Consider the following 26,576-nt stretch of genomic DNA (forward strand, 5'->3'; position numbering starts at 1 on the left):
CATCCACTAGAAAACGAACTTTGAATACTGAAGAGGGCGTGCATGCTTGTACGAAGACAATCTTGAGTCGCGTACGCACTTTGATCAATACGGAGACAGAGAGATTACCATGAACAGGAGCGATGAACAGTACCGGTGAACAAGAACAATGAAGAGTGTTGGTGAACAGTAAATCCATCTAGAGAAAGATTGAAACTTGAATCGAGATAGAAGAACTTCTTTTTGTGAGAAATATTGAAACTTGAATTGAATACTGAAAATTAAAAAAAATTGATTTTGGTTTTGATTGATGGTGAGGTACTCTTCTCGTGACATACCACTAAACTTTGATTTGAACCATATTAGTGGTAATGCTAGGAAAGTTGTAACGCTGATATATTGAAAACCAAGGAACATTGATATATTAATAGAGATTGATTGATTGAGAGAGAGATTGATTAGGGTTAGAGTAATTGTGTTTTTCTCTACCCAGAATTACATATTTATACTAACCTAAAACATGAGAATATAAACTACTAGATATGAATGTCCACACTTATAGAAACGTAGGACTTTACATATAACATATAGGACATATTCTAATATTGACATATTCTAATATCTTGTCTGTTTATAACCAATAACCTCAATAGTGTACTACTAATAATCTTAGATACTGTACCGCAACCCTTTCTGAAATTTATAAATTGTTTTACTCAAATACTCCATGCAGAGCTCCTCTAGCTAGTCCTTTAATTTTGATATTAGTTCCGGTCATTTACAACTGTATTTGCTGCTGTGTTATCGTAGTTAGTTACTTAAAGAAACTAGGTTTTACTGCTGTATTTGCTGCTGGTGTTTGCTTCTAATTTCCTGGTAAATTACACATTCATAAGATGCATCATGCATGTTGGATTATATTGTTAGGTTTTGGTCTACGTTAATAACGACAGGTAGCCCTTCTAAACATTGCTTAGATGTGTTTAGAAGAGCCAACAACTAGTAAACGATATCTTTTTTCCCTTAGTGCCTAGATCGAATGAACAACATTATTTATTTGTAGGGACCATAACCTAAAATGCCCTATATATATTATAGTATTATATGCTGCCATGGAGATTGCATATTTTGTCAGGCTCTTAGTGCTATGTAACTCTTTTAAGAAAAGTACTTAAAATATGTTTAAGCAATGTCAGAGGCAGGCAGAGAGCTTAGTTTCATACTTTCATTCACAGCTTACAGTAGCAGACAAGCAAATACTAGTCCTGGTTCCTGAAACTAGAATGAACAAGAGTACTTTTGCAGACAAAGACGCGTACGTTAACTTTGCCATATTTATTTGTTTTCGGTACAAAGAAATGTAAACTCAGTGTGACATTAACTATATTTGTCTATATGTAATATCTATCTTGCAAACTTCGGAATTTCTTACTGTAGGTCCCCTCAATATTTATTTGTCCTTGATTCATGTATCAGGGTCTTAAAAATTAGACCATAATGACAAGATTCTGCATTATTCCATTTGAATTTTGAACTGTATCTCAAACTCTCAATATACAGTCTACGCTCGATCAAGGCCAAGGTTTATGATTTCATTAAGGATCTTTTAGCTTTAGATAATGGATCTTAACAGCCTTTATAAAAAAAAATGATGCATCATATAAATAAGTGGTTATATAAAGAAATAAAAATAAGTATATGGAACAAGGTCAGGAGATGTGCAAGGCCATTCTCTTCTAGCTATATGCAATTGATGGCTTACCAACATTTCTCCATGGATGATGGATCTGGTCATAAAACATTGCAACTCTTGTCTCTTGATGTTTCAGATTAAATGTGTAATGCATGGCTGAGGAGTGAGGATGAACGAACTGTAGTAATATTCGAGTTTTACACTTGGGCCGAGTTTAAGGCCTACAAGTAATAACTGGTTTGATCTTTTTTTTTTTTTGATAATCAATAGCTGGTTTGATTTAAGGTAATGAGGCCTAATAAATTTATGGATAAAATCGGTCTATACAACCGTCCCTTTGGTCCTCACTGCTGTCCACGTACATTATATTCCATTCTTCCTCAAGCGTCCCTTGAGCAAATTATCATGTTTTTTCTTCATTATAACATACGCTGAAACATGAAATGATGAAAAGTAAGATACTATCATTATACGAAAGATCTGGTTACTTTAGTTTTAATGAAGTCAACATACATAATTAGCTTGGGTTTATCACTTTTGAATTGCTTAAGTTTGTTTTGAAATGAGTTGCTAGTCTCGTTAGTCATGAATTAGGCCAGAATGGGTGGGCACGGTAACCATGGCTTTTAGGCAAATTGCTAGCTGGCCTGGCATACATTTTTTTGAGAGTAATGAGGTTGTTACTATTCATTATGCTAATTCAGGCCAATGGTGCCACAAAACACCAAATATCACAGAAATTAATATCTAGTGGTGCGTGAAAACCCTAATCTGCCAACACTATCGGTATAAGTTTACCTATTTATAGCACCAGTTTTAATGAGATAGTGTTGAGTGGCGGGTAGAAAAAATTAAGCTACACGCCACACTATGTGGCGGCTAGAATTTTCTTTTTTAATTTTTTTTTCCACATGCCAAAGGCAATGGTGGCTGGAGAATAAAAAAAATAAAATTTTTGTACGCCATAGTTAATGTGGCTGTGAGAAAAACCATTGTCTTTGGAAACGCTAACCCACTAACTCTATCCACTATATTTTATTGTGGTTTGGTGCATGAGTGCATGGTGCACCAAACCATTGTACTTAGCGTTAGAAAAGACTCCACGGAAGGTGGAAAAAACAAGTTTTGAGGTACACTCAATAACATCTTACAATTCAACACGATATTTATTGTACCGGTAGGAGATTTTGGGGTTCCGCAGTTCCACTAATATTGAAATTAGCACATGAAGTGTGAAATATGAAGAATATGTCGAAATATAAAATATCGGTTTACTAAAAATATCGAATAGCGGGTGATGTCGGTTTGAAGTTTTTGGAAACCCTGAACCAGTAGAAGCTACAAACACTTGCCTGATTCTCAGGTTTATGATCTTCCTCTTTTTCCTCGAAACCTTTATTAATATATATTTTTTCGAACTTCTGTTTGGCGGTTATTTAAATTCACCACTAATAATAATAATTTATTATTAATTTAATAAAAAATCAGATTAGGTTTGTTAGGTAAAGTAATCACTTCATTAACATATTTGAACTTAAAAAAATAGTAAGAGGAGAAAAAAAAAACGTGATCTTGTCCGACAGTAGATTTTCTAAATTAGAAAATGAGGACCACAAAAAAAATAATAAACAATTCAAATGATGATGATGAATGATTGCGGACTTAGTTTGGCCACGTAGACTTTTTAGAATAAAGCGCGAAGATAACGAGAACATAAAAGCTTGGACTTCAATTAAAACAACTAAAAAGTACATTTTTTTAAATACTTTTTTTTTTTTTTTTTTTTTTGTAGTTTACGGCATGGGCTACTCTTTTTGGTTGAGAACATTTTTTTTTCTGTTTTGAGGAACAAGCTAAAAAAGAAGTAATGAATGTAGGGATGCATTTATGTATTTGTTTTGTTATCAGGTTGGTCTTTGTTGAGTAAACTAGAAGAAGAAGAAGATCCTTTCATGCTTTACTAATGGTACTTTCTTTCTCTCTTACTTGTGTTCTATATATTATGTAACATGAATGACTCTTTGTGAGTACACTTTCTTTCTTCTTTGGTGAAGTACTAGTGTAGTTGTTAAGGAATTTATATTTATATATACTGTTGTGTTCAGCAGGGAACAGTGAGGTGGTAAATTTTGGTTTGGAAATGATATGTTTTGAGTAATTTTTTGGTTGGAAAATTATTGTTTGTGATTTGGTGGTTGTAAAGTGGGAATCTGAGACAAAATGATTTGGTTGGAAGTAAGAGGAGGATGGGATAGAAGTTGGAGTGTGATCATTCTTTGTTGTTTGTCGATAGGTGCTTTGTGATGGGTGGAGGGTCTTCTGAAACAGGTTGGGAGAAGTCAGCTAGTTCTAGAGGATTGAATGCTTGTGTTATCTCAGGTGGGAGCACTGAGTTGCATCAGGAGAGTCGGCGTGATGCCTCGAGTGATTTGTTGAATGAAGCTAGATTTGTACAAAACAGAAAGGAGATAGACAGTCAGATTGGTTCTTTGGGGACTAGTTGGAAAGAAGTAAGGATACATACAGATGATTGTTTGATGGGAAAGAGTGATATCAGCCTGAGGCAGTGGTTGGACACACCGGAGCGAGTGGTTGATCACCTGGAGTGCTTACACATATTTAAGCAGATTGTTGAGATGGTTGACCTGGGCCACTCACAGACCATCGTCGTACAAAATGTGCGGCCCTCATGCTTTGTCATGTCTTCCGTCAACCGTGTTTCATTTATTGAGTCTGCTTCAGGTTCTAGTTCAAGCTCTGATTCAGGTGAGGATGAGTCGAATAGGCAAGTTGTGGATGGTCAGTGCTCCTCATCACATTCACTCTATGGCTTGCATCGACAAAGTAGAATGGACAGTGAAGATTCATCGCTGGACATATATACTGCTGATGCTTCAAGGCAAGCCTCTGACAGAAGTTGTGTCCGGTCAAGCTCAACTCTTCCAACATTTCTCTCATCAGTAGAAGAGGATGAGGAAAGAAACCTAAATAATAGCAGGAAAGATGAGTTAGATGGAATGGAGAAAATTTTTCCACTTAAGCAGATAATGATTATGGAGCTGAGCTGGTATACGAGTCCAGAGGAGGTTGATGGAGCTTCAAGTTCCTTCTCGTCAGATATATATCGACTAGGGGTTCTTCTTTTTGAGGTTTGCTTATAGTCAGATGTACTTTCTCTCTAGAACTAAATTCCCATTCGCGGTTATTGTGTTGTCTATCTTCAACCATTATAATTATTTTCTTGCAAACAGTTATTTTGCACATTTAGCTCTATGGAAGAAAAGCTCAGGACTATGTCTAATTTAAGACATCGCGTTCTGCCCCCCCAGCTTCTGTTGAAGTGGCCCAAGGAAGCTTCATTTTGCCTGTGGTTGTTGCATCCTCAGCCAAGTACTCGGCCAAAAATGTGGTAAGTATCATATACTAGAAGCAAGCTCTACTTGTGTTTGTTTGTGTGTTTATTTTTATTTTGAACTTAAACTTGTTATATGTTGCATGGATCTCATCTGTTTGCTCATAATCATAACAGTATTTCCCTATATAAATCCTGATAATGAGGACATTGTAGATTTAGTGATCCTATGTGCCTCACTTATATTCCAATACCCCCCTCCCCCCTTTAATCTCGTGGTGGTTGAAAAGCACATGAGATTACCACCACAATGAGAATTCAGTTCCAAATATATCATTAGCTTACTGCCCTTGTTAAGATTGTTGCCGAAATTCAAGCTTAAAAATTTGCCAAAAACAACCACGAACAATAACATCTAACAAAAAAACTCCAGACACACGTCTCAGTAGCACCAAAAAACACCTATAGTATCTCAACTATGGCAACACCAACAACTAAAAGCTCCTCAACTAGAGGTAACGCTTAGAAGCGGAGCATATCGAACAGTGGTAAATTAAGCTTGAGCAACGAAGAGAGCAAGGCTAAACAAGACAAACAACAAATTGGGTAGGATGATTATAATCAAAGTAAAGGCAATGTAGATGCATATACCTACTTAGATTTTATTGATGTTTGAAGGAAAAGAAAACTAAAAGATAAGATTGTGAAACAGCGGTGGAAGTGGACAAAGCTAGTCCAGGGGGCAGCATAGATGGCAACCACCCTCCGGAAAAAACCAACCCAGGAGTCGAATCAACCCAAGCTCTTATACCATATTGAAGATGGGATTATAAGTGGAGAGGTCCCATGATTAATATATTTGATTGCAAGGCTTTAGACACCGGCCGATATGGAATTATAATCAAGACCTTCTTGTCTTTAACTCGACGACAGCTTAAAAGTTATCCTTTATTGTCGTTTTGGATGTTGTGTACTTTTTCATTTTTTGTTATGATATGTTACAGTGAGGTGCTACAAAGTGATTTCTTAGATGGACCAAGGGAGAGTATGGAAGAGCGTGAAGCTGCAATAAAGTTAAAAGAAGAAATAGAAGAGCACGAATTGCTTCTTGAGTTCCTTCTGCTAATACAACAAAAGAAACAGGAAGCGACTGAAAAGCTGAAAAAAATTGTAGGTTTTCTTTCTTCCGACATCGAAGAAGTTACAGAGAAGCTATCTATTGTCAAGAAACAGGAAGGCTCTCTATCTGAACTGGATGGAAATAATCATTCAGCAATGGTAAAGGGAGAACATCTTTCAATGGACCAAGTTAGAAATGTTTTGGGGCCCAGAAAACGTGGCAGGGCAGGAGTGCACTTTAGTGGTACTGAGGAATATAGCGAGCATCAAGCTGAGGTTGAGAAAGAAGACTCGTGTGCAGATAGTCAAGGAAGTGTTCTGTCCAAATCTTCTCGATTGATGAAGAACTTTAAGAAGCTGGAGTCAGCTTATTTTTCAACGAGATGCAGGCTGGTTGAACCAACGGCGAAAATGCTAAGTAGGTGCTCTCAAAGAAGTAATAATAATAGAGGGTCTGTAGTGATGACTGAAGGAAGCAGGGTTGATGACTTGGCCCTTAAGCAGGGGAATGCTAGAAGCAGAAAAAGTGAATGGATAAATCCATTTCTTGAGGGTCTTTGCAAGTATCTATCCTTCAGTAAGTTAGAAGTTAAGGCGGATCTGAAGCAAGGGGATCTACTAAATTCTTCCAACTTAGTGTGCTCCCTGAGTTTTGATCGTGACAAAGAATTTTTTGCCACAGCTGGTGTAAATAAAAAAATAAAGGTTTTTGAATGTGATATGATTTTAAGTGAAAACCGGGACATTCATTATCCTGTAGTGGAGATGGCAAGTAGATCAAAACTTAGCAGCATTTGTTGGAATAGTTATATTAAAAGCCAGATAGCTTCAAGTGACTTTGAAGGTGTTGTGCAGGTAGGACAAGCCTTATATTCGTTCCATTTTTTTATGTTTTGAGAAATAACCTATTAGAACTTTCAAACTTGTTCAGGTGTGGGATGTTACTCGAAGTCAAGTTTTTACAGAAATGAGGGAGCATGAAAGGCGTGTCTGGTCTGTTGACTTCTCACTAGCAGATCCTACTTATTTGGCTAGCGGAAGTGACGACGGTGCTGTTAAGCTTTGGAATATCAATCAGGCAATTCTATTTTTTGCATTCGGTGGATTCAGCTTTGAAACTAAACGTACTGGGGTTTATTTGGATACTATTGTCATGTTTAAACCAAATCTGGTGTATAATAAGTCATTTCTTACGTGGCTGGAAAAATGCAGGGAGGAAGTGTTTGTACTATTAAGACGAAGGCCAATGTCTGCTGTGTTCAGTTCCCTCCAGATTCTGCACGTTTACTTGCAATTGGTTCAGCAGATCATAGAATCTATTACTATGATCTTCGTAGCACGAAAGCACCTTTATACACATTACATGGACACACAAAAACTGTGAGTTATGTCAAATTCATGGATTCCAGAACGCTGGTTTCAGCATCTACAGATAACTCAATAAAGCTTTGGGATTTATCTATGTGCTCATCGCGGGTACTTGACAGTCCACTCCAGACATTCACAGGACATACCAATGTAAAGGTACTCATCTTTGGACTGCTATTCTTTCATAGTAAATTTTTTTTCTTGTCATGGTCATAATAGGCTTCTTTCATAGTTATCCTTATATTCTTGTGTTCCTGAGTTGTTTATGGTTCTCTTTTCTATAGAACAAAAGAAAATGGTTAAGCAGAACCAGAATTTCATACAAAAATGGATATGCAGTTAATGATGAATCTTATATCTTGAAAATGAGAACCAAAGCAAGAATATTTTCATTTTTCTGATTATTAACAATTGGGCTTTAGCATGTGCGCTCTTTTAACAAATGCTACTTGGGTGCTCAAAATTTTGTAAATTAGTAATCTGATGCAAATACTGGCAAATAGAGAAATGCGTGAACTCTTTGTTATTGTACTCTCCTGGCGTGATGTGCACCCCTAATGATCAATAAAAGAAGGTTTTTCTGTGGTAGAAATACAACATGAATTACAAATGAGATTACAGCTGAGGTGGCTTACTCTCTTATAAATTTGACATGAATTGCGAATGGAGATTACTTCCTAATACATTTTACTGATGAGAGAAGTGTTGGTGTATCAGTTAAGATGATCCCAGTAGTCAGTTCTGAGGGAACGTGGGAGAACCACAAAAAGTGCAACACTTGTTATGATAAAAAAAATTGATAGTGAAACCTTCTTCTCCAACTTGCAATTGTTATCCTGCAATGCTACCACTGGCGGTTCGTTGGTGAAAACTGAATTTTATTTTGTATGTTGATTATACCTCACTGTTTTATTGATATTTTTGGTGGTTTTCAAATCAACATCTGCTTGTTTGTAGAATTTTGTGGGCCTTGCTATAGCTGATGGATACATAGCCACTGGCTCGGAAACAAATGAGGTAAGTTCATATATTAACTAGTAGATGTTGATTGTATATTTGCTCATCCCTACAATTTTGATTTGATATTCATGCCATAAATATTGATGAGGCTGATTGTTACCTCATTCTTCTTCTTGGCATTTCTGGCATTCTTCTGAGATTGGCTCAACCATAAGCTAAATCACAAGTAACTTTAGCGAGCTTTAGGTGTTTTTCGTATCATGATTCTAGTGCAAGTATACATGCATTGTATGACCATTGAAACTGATTATCAATTAGGTGTTTTTTGGTTGAGATTTAGAGCCCGTGTTTGGTATAGGTAGCTAGTAATTTACTAATATCTAATAGGTAGCTAGTAATTTACTAATATCTAATAGGTAGCTAGTAATTTACTAATATCTTTGTTAGCCCATCTTGTTATTCAAGATGTTAACAGCATTGTTGTTATTAGAAGCATAAACTCTTTTTTTTTTCTTTATTTTATTTTTCTCAATTTTTTTTAAAGCACCAATTTATGTGTTCAATCTAAAGGTGTATCCAAAATTTGTTACTATGATCCAACAACTAGTATGGTATCTTTTGATAAATGAAATTAATATAATTTGGAAATGACAAGAAATGCTAGATTGGAAATAAACGTTTTTTTTGTTATATACAGATATTTCAGAAATCCTTTTGGTGAGCAGTTCACTACTCTTTGGTGTTCATGCTCTCACATTATGTTTCAAAATCAGTTATAACAGAAAATAACAAATTGAATGATCCAAAATCCAATTTGTATTGTTGATTTATTGGAAATTGATAAAATAATAAATTTAGTGATCCAAAATCCAATTTGTACTGTTGATTTATTGGAAATTGATAAAATAATAAATTGAGTTCAAAATCCAATTTGTATTGTTGATTTATTGGAGATTGATAGGGTTCATATTTTGCTGATATCTTTCTTTTTAATCAGCAGAACTAGTGAGTAAATTCATGATTTTGACTGTTGTTTGTGCCAATTGACTGAGTCAACAAATAAGTAAGATCAATCATTTATCACTGTTTATCATGGTTAATTGGAATTTTGGTCGATTCTAACTTGTTGACAATGCAATTTCACCACTTCAACATCATTGAGAATAAATTGGTGTCCAAAAAGGTATATCTGGAAAAAAAAAATACAAAACGAAAAGTTATATATCTTTTGGATAGGGAAACCTTGAGTTATGTTTTAAGTAAATCAGAAAAAGATTTTCTAGGTCTATCCAGTTTGGATCACCTGATTCTTCTTTCCTACATTTGTCCATTTTTCTTGCTGGTTGTTGGTAGTAAGACAGATGTAATTATGTAGTTCACTTCTGAGGATTTATGGTGCTACGATCAAATGTTTGTTTTTCGATTATGTTTCTTTAATGTGTTACTTTTTTCATTTGAAACTAGATTAGGCTGTATCTAGTAATGAGGAAAGTAGAAAACTTTGTGTAATCTTGTATTCTATATCTGAACATTCAAACTTTAAAGATTGTGCCGATTACAACTTGGTGCTGCCTAAATAATTTGTCCTGGGTTGGAAATAATGGTTGATGGGCCCTTGGTCTCTGCTTGAATTTTTTTTTTAATGTCAAGTTGCATAGTTCTTGCATCTTTTGAGTTTTTGTTCAACCTTCTGTTTGGATGATATTTTTGCTTGTGTGAGATTTACTTGACTGGATTTTGTACACACTCTTCTGAAACCTCAAATTATCCATCCAATTTTGCTCAAGAGTCTAGAATATGGCACATATTACTGTAGGTCTATTGGCGTATAAATGGCATTCTGTATAGGTTACCAGCAGAAGCAGCTGAGTAGAGAGGAAGCACATTAGTAGTCGAAGTAGGTTACGTTGTAATGTGGTTTGTGGTATAGACCTTAAACTATTAGGAAAAAGAGCATAACTTAGCTAATCTAATGATGAAATGTTTAAGATTTGCTTATTTGATAATTGAAGAGGAGAAGCCTTGTATATCAAGTAAGGAAGAGTGAGATTAGAGTCGAAGATGGTCAATATCTGCCTTCGGAAATGTCTGACGTTGCTCTGCATGACATAAATCTAATAGTTTAGATGCCTCAACTTACAGTCAGCGTTCAATGCTGTGAAGCTTGCAAGTGAGGTTAAACAGTGTTTTGGTTGGTGCTTACACATAATACATCAGTGTAATTTGGATTCTGATAAAAGACAATTGTACAGAACCCTCGGAAAAAAGTTTTATGTCGTACAGTTGAAGCTTGAATCTGAAAGCCATATCATATCCACTTTGTATCCAGGCTGTGCTCTGGTGTATCTAATATCTATCACCTGGATATTAGAGACGGACTTCTTGAATGTGTCACTAATGTATGATTGAGTAACTTTCTACGGACTGCTTTATTTTTTATTTATTTATATATATAGGTATATAGGTCTGCATTTGCTGTCTAAATGGTCATCTTGTTGTTTTAATGCAAACAGGATTAACATATAATTTTTTTGAGTCCTACATGAAATCATGCTACTCATTGTCACCAACTTCATTTTCCATCCTAGTCATTCTAAGTTATTATCTTCTGGAACAGGTATTTGTGTACCACAAAGCTTTTCCAATGCCAGTGTTGTCGTTCAAATTCAGCAACACTGATCCACTCTCTGGTCATGAACTGGAAGATGCCTCGCAGTTCATATCTTCGGTTTGCTGGCGCGGTCAGTCCTCAACACTGATTGCTGCAAATTCCACTGGCAACATTAAGGTCTTGGAGATGGTTTGATCTCTGCTATTCAAAAATATTCATTTTTCCCATGCAAGTGGGGGGTGCACTGACATGCCCTCATCCCTCCCCCATAAACAAAATGAAAAGATTAAGAAAAAAGGAACAAGAGAGAAGAGAAAACTTGTCACCAGGTTTAATGGTCAATAAAACAAGGGGGAGTGGACAAGCCTAGAGGGTCATTGATCAAATTTTGTTGTTGGAGTATAGAAGTAGTGATGAATTGATATGATAATGTATTTTGGAAAGGCGAAAGATAATAAGGAAAGGAAGCTAAAAGAAGGAATGTATCAATGAAAGACATGCTTCTCATACTCATTATAAATGCAAATCTGTGTATTTAATTTATATGTTATCGGGATAGAGACATTTTTACGCCCATGTAGTTTTTGTGTGTTTTTTTCGTTGATGTTTTGTCTGTGTATAAACTATAAAGTATGCCCATGTAGTGGATGTTTACAGATATAATTTCTTACGCAGTATTATGATCGGCCTGAAATATTTGCAGTATATCATATCGTTGTTATAACTCGGTCTTTGAATTTAATATGATCACCTTCGTACATTAAAATCTTTAATTTCTATTCTTACTTATTATTATTATTTTAATAGTTATAAAATATGATTGATCATGATTCATGATACTACACACGCCCTGGCCTGGCAAAATTGATTGGGCAATGTGGGTTGTTGCTAACTGCCTAGGTGGTTTTTGTTTTAGCCGTTTAGGCATAAGCTCTAGTTTCTCAGTAATTAGCCTACTCAATTTTTTGTGAACCCCAATTTTTTTTTAAAATGTTGCTGAGGTTGCGCAGACCTCCCTTTGTATTAGATTCTCAAATAATTTCTTGTTCCATCTTCTAGGATCTCAGAGAGGGTTTTACATAAAGAAGGATAGAAAACAATATGTTCAACATTACAAGCAGCTGATAGTTTAGCTAAGTGGTCAGCAGCTCTATTTACTTTCTGAATATATGCGTAAAAGTAATCACTTCCATAATTGTGAACCCAAACTTTTGTCGAAAGCATACTCGATATTTTGAAAACACATGAATTCCAACAAGCCATAACCCTGAAAATTTGGTTCTCAACAATTCAGTATATATACTGTAGGAATCTGATTATTGAAAAGAAAAATTGACAGTCATCCTCGCACTGATTGTGTGTTTCGGTGATGACTGATACTTTGATAGAATGATTTTGCATTGTTGGTGTCGCCAAAAGGAATACGCGCAATTAGTCAAAAAAAGAATATTATCCAAAAAACACAATATTGTAGGAATCTTATTTTTATATCGTATCGAATTGTTGAAGAGCCCAAAGTTTTTTAATAATTCTATACTGACACATAAAATTTGACCCAGTTGACCGATACAGTGACGTGGCACTGCAACATCAATGTTACACCATGAAAAACCACCACAGCAACATTAATGTTGCACTGAGAAATACCACTATAACATCAATATTGCACCGATAAATATCACGGCAACATCAATGTTTCACCATAAAAACCACTGCAACATCAATATTGCACCAAGAAATACCACTTCAACATCAATGTTGCACCATGAAAATCACTACAACATCAATGTTACATCATGAAAAATCAATGGAATTGAGGTTTGCTATGACGAAATTATGAGAATGGAAAATTTATAATGGGAAGAGAACAAGTGTTTTGAGTGAGAGAAAAGAGATTTTTGGTTTTTATTTTTACCATTACAACATCGATGTTGCAACATGCCACGCCACTGTGTTTTGACCGTGTCAGTTTTCTTGTGTTAGTATAGTATTACTCAAAATTTTCTTTGAAACTTTTGATATATGAATTGATGTGTATAATTTACAAGTAGTTTTCAGATCTTGCTAAGATTCGTAGTAGAATACCATAAAAAACTTGAAAGACAAAATCAAAAATAAAACAAAAGTAATAAAAATTCATGCTTAATTGGCTAGAGAGAACTACTTAACTTCTTAGGCTTAATGCTTAAAATATAATTTGCCATAATGAACTATGGAAGGTATAGTTGGCCTAGAAGATATTTTGTTTTTATAATAAATAAATAAAACTTAGTTTCCAGCAAAGAAAAAGATATTTTGTTTTTATAATAAGTTGGCCACGAAGATAACAACGATTGAATATTTTATGTTCTCTTTTTCATGTTGGGTGGGGTTTCGGTGTCACCATGTTTCTTCTTTATTTATTTTCGGTAACCAATCACCATGTTTCTCAGAAAGCGAGTTATTTGTTTTTCCTATGGAAATGCAATGAATTTACTGTTTTTATAATGGATTTTTGCCATCAGTATTACAAGTGGAACATTTAATTATTACCTAAACACCACTTTATGCCCTTAAAAAAATTATAAAAGCAAAAACGCACGTTTCTTGTTCTAAGTATAATAATTAACAAGCCTTTCGGATGCAATTGTTTACATCTTTGATCTTTCACAAATCATTTCACTAATAATCCAACTATCTAACTTCTGTTTAAATGATCATTACAAATTTTAATTCAAGATATATTCTAATTTTTCGACACTAATCACCTTTTGTTGCTATCAAACTGTCATCCACCGCTTTGGTATCGGTTAAAAGTGAAAACTTTGGATTAGACCAACTCATTAGAGTTTAATTGGTGTCAATTCAATTGGATTGGGATAAGCTACATAAATTGGACTGCGACAACTCGATTAAGAAATGTGTCTGTCATGGAATTTTGGTTCATGTAATACTGGATAGTTGTAGATGCGTGGGCAGGATTTGGGATGAATCTCCCTCGCACTCAAATTGGTAAGTGAAACCCCCATGAGCGAGCAAATATATTAAATCTCCCTCTTTTTAAACCCACTCACCCCCACCCCTACCCCAAAACATGTCGTGCGTCCTCTTCCTCCTTCTTCCCTTCCCTCCATTCTTCAAAAAATAAAAACCATACCCTCAGGAAAAAAAATAAATAAATAAAAATCAACATGTTATAACAATGAAAAAACAATGGTGACATTAAAAGCTAAAAAATAATCTAAAATCTAATAATTGTTTTTATTCAAAAAATCAAACTTAAATTAGTAGTCAAAACCCCAAAAAAAAAAAAAAAAAAAAAAAGTCTTTGCTTTTTCATATTGTGATTATTTTAGAAACGAAAAAAAAAATCGATTTTAAAATGAAAATAGTATAAAGGTTTTAGACTTATAGATGAAAAACTTGTTTGGTGATCCAACAATTCAAAGTAAACATTGTTATGCAAAAACTGATTTTCGTACTACAATTTCTATGCAAAACAAAGTATGTACATATGCAAAAATAAATTTCATATGCAAAAATAAATTTCACAATAAAAAAAATGCATATAAATTTTAAAATTGATTTTCGTACTACAATTTCTATGCAAAACAAAATTTTCATAGTTTAGTTCATATGCAAAAATAAATTTACATATAAATTTCACTATGAAAAAATAAATTTGCATATAAATTTTACTGTGCAAAAAAGAAATCATACGACAAAATAAATTTTACTATGCAAAAACAAATTTTCATATGAAAAAAAAAATTTGCATATCGAAATAACCATTTTTAGCACAATGAAAGAAAAAAATACTTATTACTGTAGAAAAAAAAAATAGAGAAGTTGAAGAAATAGAATAATCAATGAAGGTTTAAAGTTACTTGTTACAAAAGCTGAACTTAGAAGATTTAAAAACGCAGCTTTCGAAGGATCAATGATTTCTCCAATGCTGAGTTTTATTTCTTCAAATGAAAAACGACGAGACACTAAATTTGCAATAATCTTCTTTAATCTTCAATGGCAAAACGAGGAAATCACTATTTCAGTATTTCAATCTTGTTATTAGAGTATATCATGAAAGAATTTTGGTGGGGAAGTTAAAATTAGACCTAAATTTTATTCATTTTGTGAAAATAGGGAGGTTATTTAACAAAGCCATGAAAAGAGGCGGGTTGTACCGTATGGGTCGAAGGGGAAGGGTTTACATATCCCAGACCCGAACGAGGGGGCTCAAGCCCATTTCTTGGATACGTGGGTCTAGATGGATGCCCATATATATGGGGCACCTCCTTATTTATTTCCATTCTTATAATCTTTGTAACTTGGAAAATAAGTTACTAGTTATATATAAAGGTACTCTCTCTCTCTCTTCGTTCTTCTGTTTGGTTGTTATAGGATTTTCTCTTAAGTTAGTTAATTGTAACACGTTATCAGCACGAAGACTCTAGAAGCTATCAACTTCTAAGCATAGTACAAAATATCAGGATATGGGTATTTATCGATATTCAATTTCTGGATATGTATCGTGGATATATCCCCCTCTTTGGGGATATTTGACATTGTTTCACACATAGTACAAAATATCCCGATGTATTCAGAGATATATACGACTGCAAATATCGGTGATATTTCAACGATATTTGTGATATTTGGGGATATTTTATGTATATAATAATTTTATTTAATATTTATTATTATATTTCAAATAAATATAAATAATGTATCATGATATATCAAGAAATATTCACAATATCCATGATATTTTTCGATATTTTGGATATATCCACGATATTTGCATGTGAAACAATGTCAAATATCCCCAAAGAGGGGGATATATCCACGATACATATCCAGAAAATTGAATATCGATAAATACTCATATCCTGATATTTTGTACTATGGTTTCACATACAAATATCGTGGATATATCTAAAATATCAACAAATATCGTAGATATTGTGGATATTTCTTGATATATCATGACATAGTACAAAATATCCCGATATATCGCGATATTTGGAGATATCTATCCAGATTTCAGAGAAAGATATATAAATATCACGATATGTTCAGAGATATATACGACTATAAATATCAGTGATATTTCGACGATATTTGCTATATTTGTGATATTTTATGATATTTGGAGATATTTTGTGTATATAACAATTTTATTTAATATTTACCATTATATTTCAAATAAATATAAATAATGTATCATGATATATCAAGAAATATTCACAATATCCACGATATTTGTCGATATTTTAGATATATCCACGATATTTGCATGTGAAACAATGTCAAATATCTCCAAAGAGGGGGATATATCTACGATACATATCCAGAAATTGAATATCGATAAATACCCATATCTTGATATTTTGTACTATGTATCATGATACATTATTTATATTTATTTGAAATATAATGGTAAATATTAAATAAAATTGTTATATACACAAAAAATCGCAAAATATCCCCAAACATCGCAAATATCGTCGAAATATTACCGATATTTGTAGTCGTATACATCATAGTACAAAATATCCTGATATATCGTGATATTTGGGGATATCTATCCAGATTTCATAAAAAGATATATAAATATCACGATAGGTTTAGAGATATATACGACTGTAAATATCAGTGATATTTTGACGATATTTGTGATATTTGATGATATTTTGTGATATTTGGGGATATTTGACGATATTTTGTGTATATAACAATTTTATTTAATATTTACCATTATATTTCAAATAAATATAAATAATGTATCATGATATATCAATAAATATCCACAATATCCACGATATTTGTCGATATTTTGGATATATCTACGATATTTGCATGTGAAACAATGTCAAATATCCCCAAAGAGGAGGATATATCCACGATACATATCCAGAAATTGAGTATCGATAGATACCCATATCCTGATATTTTGTACTATATATACATAGTACAAAATATCAGGATATGGGTATTTATTGATACTCAATTTCTGGATATATATCGTGGATATATCCCTATCTTTGGGGATATTTGACATTGTTTCCCATGCAAATATCGTGGATATTGTGGATATTTTTTTATATATCATGATACATTATTTATATTTATTTGAAATATAATAGTAAAAATTAAATAAAATTGTTATACACACAAAATATCGCTAAATATCTCTAAATATCACAAATATTACAAATATCATCAAAATATCGTCGATATTTGCAGTCGTATATATCTTTAAACGTATCGTGATATTTATATATCTTTCTCTGAAATCTGGATAGATATCCCCAAATATCGCGATATATCAGGATATTTTGTACTATGGTCGTATATATCTCTGAACATATCGTGATATTTATATATCTTTCTTTGAAATCTGGATAGATATCCCCAAATATTGCGATATATCGGGGTATTTTGTACTATGCTTCTAAGTACCATCTTCTTCTACTCATCATCTACTACACAAAAGCAAAAGTGTGAGAACACTAACCGATTTAATTTGTTTCACTAAAGTAGTTTTCGTTTTCTGTTTAGATGAAAGTCTTCCCATGGTTGGATTGACATGAAAGTCTTAATGTAGATGCACGACTCATGAAGTAAAAACATATCAAAAATTTAGAAAAATCCAACGGTTAAATCGTCGGATATAAAATAAAGAACATTACTGTTCATAATTGATCTATAACTTCATTTGAATCTGTTTTTCTTTTATTTTGTTTCTTTTTTCTTTCAACGTATACTCTTGAACAACTATGTAGAACCCAAAGGTCTACGATATACTCGGGAACCGAAGTTCCAAGATCTATTTTTAGAACTTGAAGTTCCAAGATTCAATGTTTAGGAACTTGAAGTTTCAAGATCTATTTTTTTAGGAACTTGGAGTTCCAAGATTCAACTTTTATGAACCTGAAGTTTCAAGATCTATTTTTTTTAAGAACCTGAAGTTCAAAGATCTTAATTTTGTTTTCAAGAACCTGAAGTTCTTTATTTTATATTAGGACTTTAAGTTCCAAAATCATAAACGTAGTTTGTTTTAAATAGAACCATAAATTCTTGTATTGAATGTGAAATTTTTGATATTGTCGAGACCCGAATTTCCATTCACTAGTCTATTTTCATTTAAAGAACCAGAATTTCATTAAGTTTTCTATGAAGAACTAGAAGTTCACATATACTTAGAACCAGAAGTTCTAACATTATAACCAACGTTTAATTCTTTTACTCAAATACTTAACCCTATATACATGGCTAGATTAGAACCTAGCATATAAATAGTTGTTTTGAAGTATTTTCTGAGCTAAATGCTACATACATTCTTAATAGTTATTTTGACATGCTTAGACTATCTAAAATAAGGTTGAGTGTATACATGATTTTATTATATATATGATTAACTAATTAGTTGTTTTATTCTCTTTTATATGTGTGTAACCATCTATTATGCATGTTATGTTCGAAATTTAGATGTTGAGCATTGCTAAACTTGAATTCAAAGCTCTTGATGTGAGTGGCGATAACTACCTGTCATGGCAATTGGATGCGAAGTTACATTTATAGTTCAATGACCTAGGTGATGCTATCAAGGAAGATAACACTGCAACTCCTGAAAAGAAAGCTAAGGCTTTGATATTTCTACGACATCATAGTCATGATGATTTGAAGGCAGAGTACCTATGTGAGGATGATCCTTTGAGCTTGTGGACATCCTTAATGGATAGATTTGACCACCAAAGGATGGCTATCCTCCCAACTACCCAAAGTGAATGGTTGAACTTGAGATATCAAGACCATAAAACAAAACTGTGAAAGAATACAATTTTGCTTTGTTCAATATTGTTTCTCGCCTTAGACTGTGTGGTGAAACAGTAATAGATGCACAAATGATTGAAAAAACTCTCTCCACCTTTCATGCAAATAATGTACATTTGCAACAACAATGTCGTGAAAGAAAATTTGAGAAATATTCTCAACTTGTGACTTGCCTCCTTGTATCAGAGGCAAACTGTAATGTTCTCATGAAAAACCACAACTCCATACCAACTGGGTCAATGGCAATTCCAGAAGCAAATGCCAGCTTTTGAGCTAGTGGTAATCGTGGTAGAGGACATGGGAGAGGGCGTGGAAGAGGCAGAAATACTGGGAAAGGTTGTTGAGGTTATCATCCTTATGGAGATGGCAATGGTAATAGAAAAAAGAGCCATTGGAATATTGATGACCAACAAAAGGATAATTGGAACAAGTGGACAACTCCACCCCATAAAGGGGACTCAAATCCTTAGAACAAACAAAAGGAGAGCAATGATATTTGCTACAGATGTGATGGTAATGATGGACATTGGGCAAAATACTGTCGAGCTCCTATAAAAGAGGTTGAAAAGTATAAAGACTAGAAAAATGGAAACAAATGTGATAGAGGATTGGGAGAGAAGAATTGTGTAAAGGCTTATCTAATCAATAGACAGGGCCATATTTATTGAGTAGTCAAGATTATAATATGGAAATATACTCAAGGATAATCAAGGATAGAATATCCTTGTTCCAAACACTAATGGAAATAAAGGTATACGGAGATATACTCCAACACTCCCCCTCAAGTTGGCGTGAAGATGTCTATCAAGCCCAACTTGACAATGGAACTCTTGAGCAATGACGGTCCGACTGGCTTGGTGAACATATATGTTGTATGTTCTATAGAACGAACAAATATTGGAACAATAATACCAGCTGCTTTGACCTTCTCTCGTATAAAATGTATATCTACCTCAATATGCTTCATCCTCTCATGAAGCACAGAATCTGAAGCAAGCGTTATGGTAAATTTGTTGTCACAGAATAACTTGATAGAAGGTCCTACTAGAAAACCCAACTCATCATAAAGTGAACGTAGCCAAAGAAGCTCACAGGTCCCCTGAGCCATTACAAGATATTCGGCCTCTACAAAAGATCTAGAAGTAACATTTTGTTTCTTACTCTTCCAAGATATCAAGTGTGACCTAAAGAAAGTACATAAACCTGATGTTGATCGTTTGTCTTAGAACTAGCATAGTCTGCATCAGTATAACAAGATAATCCTGACTGTCTGCCTGATGCATAAAACAGACCAAGTCCTAGATATGACTTGAGATACCTCAAGATATGATAAACAACATCTATGTGAGATGTATGAGGAGCATGCATAAATTGACTAACAACACTAACTGCAAAGGCTACATCAGGCCTGGTATTAGTCAAGTAAATCAATCTCCCAACCAAACACTGATACTGAGATGGGTCAAAAAGTAATTCTCCAGACTCAAATGAGAGTTTCATATTAGGATCCATAGGTGACAATGCTGGTCTACAACCTAGCATGTCAGTATCCTTCAACAACTCTAGAATATACTTCCTCTGCGATAGAGATATCCCATGTCGAGAACGTGCTACCTCAATACCTAAGAAGTAGTGAAAGGCCCCCAGATCTTTCACATCAAATGTCTTACTCAGATCAAATTTTACCTAAGCAATACCAGGATTGTCATCGTCTGTAACTATAATATCATCAACATACACAAGAAGTTGAAAACGGTGTCCAAACTTGTTCTTTCGAATGAAACAAGTATGATCAGATTGACAGTGTAAGAACCCAAGAGATAATACCACTTGGCTAAAACTGGAAAACTAAGCACGCGGTGATTGTTTCAACCCATATAGAGATTTCTGAAGATAACACACTTTCCCAGCATACTCCCCCTCACCGCGAAAATCGGGTGGAGGATCCATATAAATAGTTTCAGTAAGATTATTACCATGGAGAAAAGCATTCTTGGCATCCAACTGATACAGAGGCCAAGAATGAGATGATGCCAAAGAGATCAAGAGCCGCACAGAGGAAAGTTTAGCCACCGGAGCAAATGTATCACCGAAATCCTTACCAGGAATCTGAGTAAACCCCTTTGCAACCAACCATGCCTTGTAACGATCCACAGTACCATCTACAAAATACTTAATATAAAACACATATTTACATTTAACTGTTTTCTCACCAAGTGGTAGGGAAACCATATCCCATGTGTGATTCCGTTCCAATGCTTCCATTTCACATTGCATTGCAGCAACCCAATGAGGATCAGGCAAAGCTTCATAAACAAATCTAGGAATGGAGATAAAGGATGTTGCAACCAAGAAATCTCGATAAGAATCAGAAAGTCCCTGATAAGACACAAACTTGTTAATAGGATGCTGAGTACAACATGTAGTAATAAGACGATTCGGTGGATGTCTATCCCAGGAAGACTTACAGGGTGATGGTGGTGGTGGCACCGGTGATACAATAGGTGAATCATATGTAGAAGTAGGCTCAACACCAATATCCGAAGTACGCAAAGGAGATAGACTCAGAGTAGAGGAGTCTGGCGTAAGCGGCTGTGGTGGAGCCTAAGGGTAAACCTGTATATGCTCTTCAAATGGATGAGAGCCAATATCAAACAAATGTAAAAGCCGAACAAAGGGAGAGTTGTCCTTTGTTGGTGAAAAGGCTGGTACAAGTGGTCCCTAAAAAAAAAGATTACGTCCAAAGAAAGGTGTATCCTCTAGAAATGTAACATCCATAGTATTATATAACTTACGTGCTAGAGGATCATAACACCGATATCCTTTTGAAAAATGAGTGTACCCCAGGAATATACATTTAATAGCTTTATCATCTAACATTGTACGACTAGGGCTCCGGTTTTGCACATAACACACACATCCAAATACTCTGGGAACAACAGAGAATAAAACTCTATCAAGATGAAGAACATGGAGAGGGGATTTACATGTAAGACACGACTTGGAGTTCGGTTGAGAAGATACGCAACAGTGAGAACAACCATATGCCAATAAGGTTTGGAGACATCCATGCCAAACAAAAGACAACGAACAACAGCCATGAGACTCCGATTTTTTCGTTCCGCAACTCCATTATGCTCAATTGTGTAAGTATTAGGAAGTTGTTGAATAATGCCCAGCTTATTCAGTTGAGACACAAAAGCATCTAATAAATATTCCTTAGCATTGTCAGAACAAATGCATCTAACCACAACATTGTACTGAGTCTTAATCATCTAAAGAAATTGGGTGAAAGAGTTAAGCACCTCAAATTTATTCTTGAGTAGATAAACCCAAGTACATCTACTACGATCATCAATAAAAGTAACATAATATCAATGCCCTGACCAAGAGTTCACTGGAGACGGTCCCCACACATAAGAATGGATAAGATCAAATGCACATGGTGAGCGATGCATATGAGAAATATAAGTAGAACGAGTATGCTTAGACAGCGAACATATATGACAATGAAACTTCTGAGATTTGCAAGCTTTCATCAAATCAGGAAGCAATAAACAAAGATATTGGAAGTTAACATGTCCAAAACGAGCATGCCATAAACTCAGAGTCTGTGAAGAGAAATCAAGAGAACCATGTTCTAGCAATGCAAATGCTTGCAAGACAGTAACAGGTGTAGGTGTGGTAGGTGGTGAATCTCCAAAATAATACAGTCCATCATGCTTAAACCCCGTGCCAAGAATCATTTCTATACCTCGGTCTTGTATAAAACAACGATCGAAAAAAAAAAAAAAAAATCACAACATAATTCAAGCTTTTTGCTAATCTACTAACCGATAACAAATTCATAGCAAGATTAGGCACATGTAAGACAAACTACGTAATATATGATGAAAGGGGAATCTCCCCTTTACTAAGAATAGGTGTGGATGACCCATCAGCAAGACGTACATAACGATGGTCAGTAGTTAATACAATCAATGCAAATAGATTTGACTCACCCGTCATATGATCAGTGGAACCTGAATCAAGGACCTAAGTAGGTGTAGCATGATCCAACCGAGCATGAAAGGCAATGGCAGTCATAGTTGTTGGTGCACTAGAACTTTGCACCAAAGACAGAAGCTGCTCAACCCGAGAACACAGCTGACTAATGTCTGTAGAACTAAGTGGACTGGTCATCTTGTATTGATCCAAAAAAAAAGTATTACTCCAAGAAATGCAACAACCAAATAACCAAAAATCTTATTACACAGCCCCAAAAAATTGTAGTCTTCAAGAAAGACACAAAGAATGGCAAAAAAAAATAAATCCATCCACCAATAATGCTATCGATCACCACAATAGGCATAAAAAAAACAAACATGTTGCACTGATAGTAGGCTCGAGAAACAACACCAATAATGCTACCGAAACAGTAGTTCTCCATTAATAATGCTACCGAAACAGTAGTTCTCCATTAATAGAAATGGAACGGTACTTGGTGTTGTCAAAAAGAGAACCAACATAAAACATAAGAGAAGAATTGCTTCCACAAAAAAAAAAACCATGAGATGGAAGCCAACAGAGCAGCTGCTACTGTGCAATCATAAACTTGTCCTAGCAAATAAATTGTTGCACCACCGCAACTTCACAAGACATTAGAAAGGTGAGATCTTGCTGCAAGCCTACACAACTAATATCAAATATCTTGCAATTTCCACTGTTTCGCTATAAAAGCAACTCGCACATCTCCAAACAATTCAAGGTAAATCTTGCTACATACAATGATGATCGACAAACTAGCGAAGATGGTGGTTGATGGTGGCGGTAGAAGAACAGTGGTGATGGTGGTCGATAACGGCGACAGTAAGAAAAAAAGAATAATAAGAAGAATTGTGTAAAGGCTTATCTAATTAATAGACAGGGGCCATATTTATTGAGTAGTCAAGATTACAATATGGAAATATACTCAAGGATAATCAATGATAGAATATCCTTGTTCCAAACACTAGTGGAAATAATTAAAAATATACGGAGATATACTCCAACAGGGAGAGTGACCACTTTAGTGATGGTACACATTTGGATTGTTCCGATTTTCTTGAGGTTCAGTATATGGATCCAAATAGCAATGGGCACGTTTGATGAGCAAACTTAGCTTTCATCATTGGAATGATTTATTTAGTTAATTATATTTTTATTACTAGTTCATGAAATGTTTATAGTTAATGTTGTGTTCTCTTTATAGAAAGTCTAGGCTATGATTGTCGTTAATATTATGGATTTCCTTATTATGAATCTCAAGTTCTATTTTTCTTAATATACTTGTGTTAGTATCAATCTTCACAAATTTATTTTGCTTTATTTTAAAATGTATGGATATACAAATGGAGAAAAGTATTATGGATATATGTAGATTTGGTAGACTATATCCATAAATGAGAGAGACATTGTGTATCATATCTATAATGTTGGGAGCAAGAAGCTCACTTAGACAAATTCTTCTGTATTTCTGTTGGTTTGTATTACATGATTGTCAATTTAATGAGACAGTATTCCCGTCGTTGGGGGGAGAAAAGCAATGATTGCTCTAAGAAAGACGTGACGTAACGTGGATCACGTCCACTGACTCATTAATTATCCAAACAATGAATGTGACTATGAGATAAGGAGAATGATATGAAACACTTGCAAGAGGTTGCAAAGAAAATGCCTAAGCATTTAATGATATGGTAAAGGTAACCATGAATGTGCTAGGCCGAATTGATGTTCCATTTGGTATGGGTCTAAAAATAGCGGCAAATGAATCTATTACACACTAAAAGTGTGGTAGACCTATAAGATCCAAGGAGAGTGCTCCTAAGAAGAGGAGAACTAAGGAAACATCTTGTCCAAGCAATAGGTAGGTAATGGTTGGTGTACGTGCTCCATAAATAAATAATGAAAATGTGCAAATACCCAAATTAACTGAAATGCATATGGTTTCCCATGGAGAGGTACAAGTACCTGAAAATGAAGAGATTGATCTCAATATTCCATGTATGTTCAGGTGAATTTTGGGATAGGAAAACACTTGTCATGGATGACATATTTAGCTATGGTATAGCTATTGGAACATCAAAGGACAATGATGATAATAAATGAACCACGTATTTTGTCGACAAATGAAAGATTTACCAACCTAGAATTTGTTATTCAAGCATATATAATTAAACTCTTTGAAAAATGTGATGTGGACCTATAGTAAAATCCGATGTTGGATTCAATATAGTAGCAGCAAGTTTGGTTTGTATAAACTTGATTGGGACTCCTAAAGAATTGGAGAAAATTGTTGACTATATATTTTGAAATGAAATGAACAAAGCATATGGTTGTGCGGAACTTGGATTTGGATAAGGACCCATTTCGACGAAAGGAATAACTTGGGGAAGTTCTTGGTCATGAAATACTCTACTTGAGTGATATTGGAGCATTTATGTATCTAGTACAATACGTGCACAAAATCATCAAACATTAGACACTTCATTTTCTTTTAGTTTCTTATCAAAATATAATTTTGCACATACACTTAGACACTGGAATGATGTCAAACACATATTGAGATATTTTCAAGGAATAACTTATATGAAACTATTTTATTTTTGTGATTCTACTAACGATTATGATCTAGTTGGTTATGTAGTCTTTGGTTATCCATCTGACGCTCAGAAGAGAACAAGTTAAGTTTTTATTAGTAATTATGCATCTATACATGTCTTGGCAATCGACAAAGCAAGATCCAATAGTAGTTTCCTTAAATCGTGAAGAATTCACCACCAAGCCATGTAAAGACTTGTTTTTATCAGGGGGAGTAATAGAACAGGGGGAGCATCCTGAATAATGTATCCCAAGACATATGTATTGTACTCTTTTTCCTTATCTAGGTTTTATCTCACTGGGTTTTCCTAGTAAAGGTTTTAATGAGCCAGCATTATGCAAGTCCAAATACTAGTTCAATGATCCTAAAGAATATGTTGTACTCTTTTCTCTTTGCTTTGGTTTTTCCCATTGGATTTTCCTTAGCAAGGTTTTAACGAGGCAATTGTCATTGAATAGTGATAGAGTATCTAGAAGAATGCTACAGAAGTTAGCTACACATTGTACTATTTTTCCTTTGATTTGGTTTTTCCCACAGATTTTTCCAATCAAGGTTTTAATGAGGCAACAAAAGATGCACCTTCTAGAGTTTCTAGAAGAATGGTGGAAATCCAAGGGGGAGTGTTATGAGATATGTGGGTCTATATGAATGCCCACCATTGAGCCCATATAGGGCACCTCCTCATATGTTTCCATTCTTGTAATATTTTTATCTTGGAAAGGAAGTTACCTAGTTATCTTTTACCTATAAAGAAAACTCCCCAATCAACAGTGTTATTTCCATCAACCAGATTTTTTTTCTTTCCAATTTTGCCCTTGCTCATAATTTCTATTTACAATGTTATGATTTGATTTTATTTGTAATTTATTATATTTGATAAGGGTAAATGTGTAAATGTAATATTCAACTCTAACTAGATTGGTCAACAATTGCGGTTGGGCTGGAATTCGATGGGCTTTTTACTACTAGGCTTCTGTTGCAATTTGGTTGGGCTTATTTTGAGTAGGCTTCGATTGCAATTTTTTTAAAATCAATCTCCACATGGACTGGGCTTTTGTTG

General features: G+C 34.4%; 1 protein-coding gene and 1 pseudogene across 8 annotated transcripts in view; both read left to right on the forward strand.

The window, feature by feature from the left end:
* Nucleotides 1-1,503, forward strand: part of LOC147476382 (L-type lectin-domain containing receptor kinase VII.1-like) — a 42,391-nt pseudogene extending 40,888 nt beyond the window's left edge. The window contains exon 3 of the transcript XR_015209305.1: nt 1,215-1,503. The product of XR_015209305.1 is annotated as an L-type lectin-domain containing receptor kinase VII.1-like (transcript). The remainder of the gene's footprint in view (nt 1-1,214) is intronic.
* Nucleotides 1,504-3,395: 1,892 nt separating this feature from the next.
* Nucleotides 3,396-11,625, forward strand: LOC147476384 (protein SPA1-RELATED 4-like). 7 transcript variants are annotated; one of them, XR_015209906.1, is made up of 9 exons: nt 3,407-3,638; nt 3,781-4,821; nt 4,924-5,081; nt 6,029-6,998; nt 7,075-7,267; nt 7,356-7,667; nt 8,229-8,396; nt 8,469-8,528; nt 11,089-11,625. XR_015209906.1 is itself a non-coding variant. In XM_086586357.1 (8 exons), the coding sequence occupies exons 2-8, from the start codon at nt 3,976-3,978 to the stop codon at nt 11,275-11,277; spliced, it is 2,682 nt and encodes an 893-aa protein (XP_086442483.1). In that variant the 5' UTR covers nt 3,396-3,638; nt 3,781-3,975; the 3' UTR covers nt 11,278-11,625. The 7 variants fall into 7 exon arrangements, 2 of the variants coding, with proteins under 2 accessions (XP_086442483.1, XP_086442484.1); XR_015209907.1 differs by having other exon boundaries at nt 8,229-8,367; XR_015209903.1 differs by having other exon boundaries at nt 7,075-7,221.
* Nucleotides 11,626-26,576: the final 14,951 nt, after the last annotated feature.

This window comes from Coptis chinensis, chromosome 9 (genome assembly GCF_015680905.1).
Source record: "Coptis chinensis isolate HL-2020 chromosome 9, ASM1568090v1, whole genome shotgun sequence".
Classification (NCBI taxonomy): Eukaryota; Viridiplantae; Streptophyta; class Magnoliopsida; order Ranunculales; family Ranunculaceae; genus Coptis; species Coptis chinensis.

Bases quoted from the DNA above. Each gene is read 5' to 3' on its own strand.
- LOC147476384 (XM_086586357.1), top strand. From the start codon at position 3,976: ATGGGTGGAGGGTCTTCTGAAACAGGTTGGGAGAAGTCAGCTAGTTCT. The intron at 4,822-4,923 runs GTTTGCTTATAG...TCTTGCAAACAG, and splicing joins TAGGGGTTCTTCTTTTTGAG to TTATTTTGCACATTTAGCTC. The intron at 7,668-8,468 runs GTACTCATCTTT...GCTTGTTTGTAG, and splicing joins CAGGACATACCAATGTAAAG to AATTTTGTGGGCCTTGCTAT.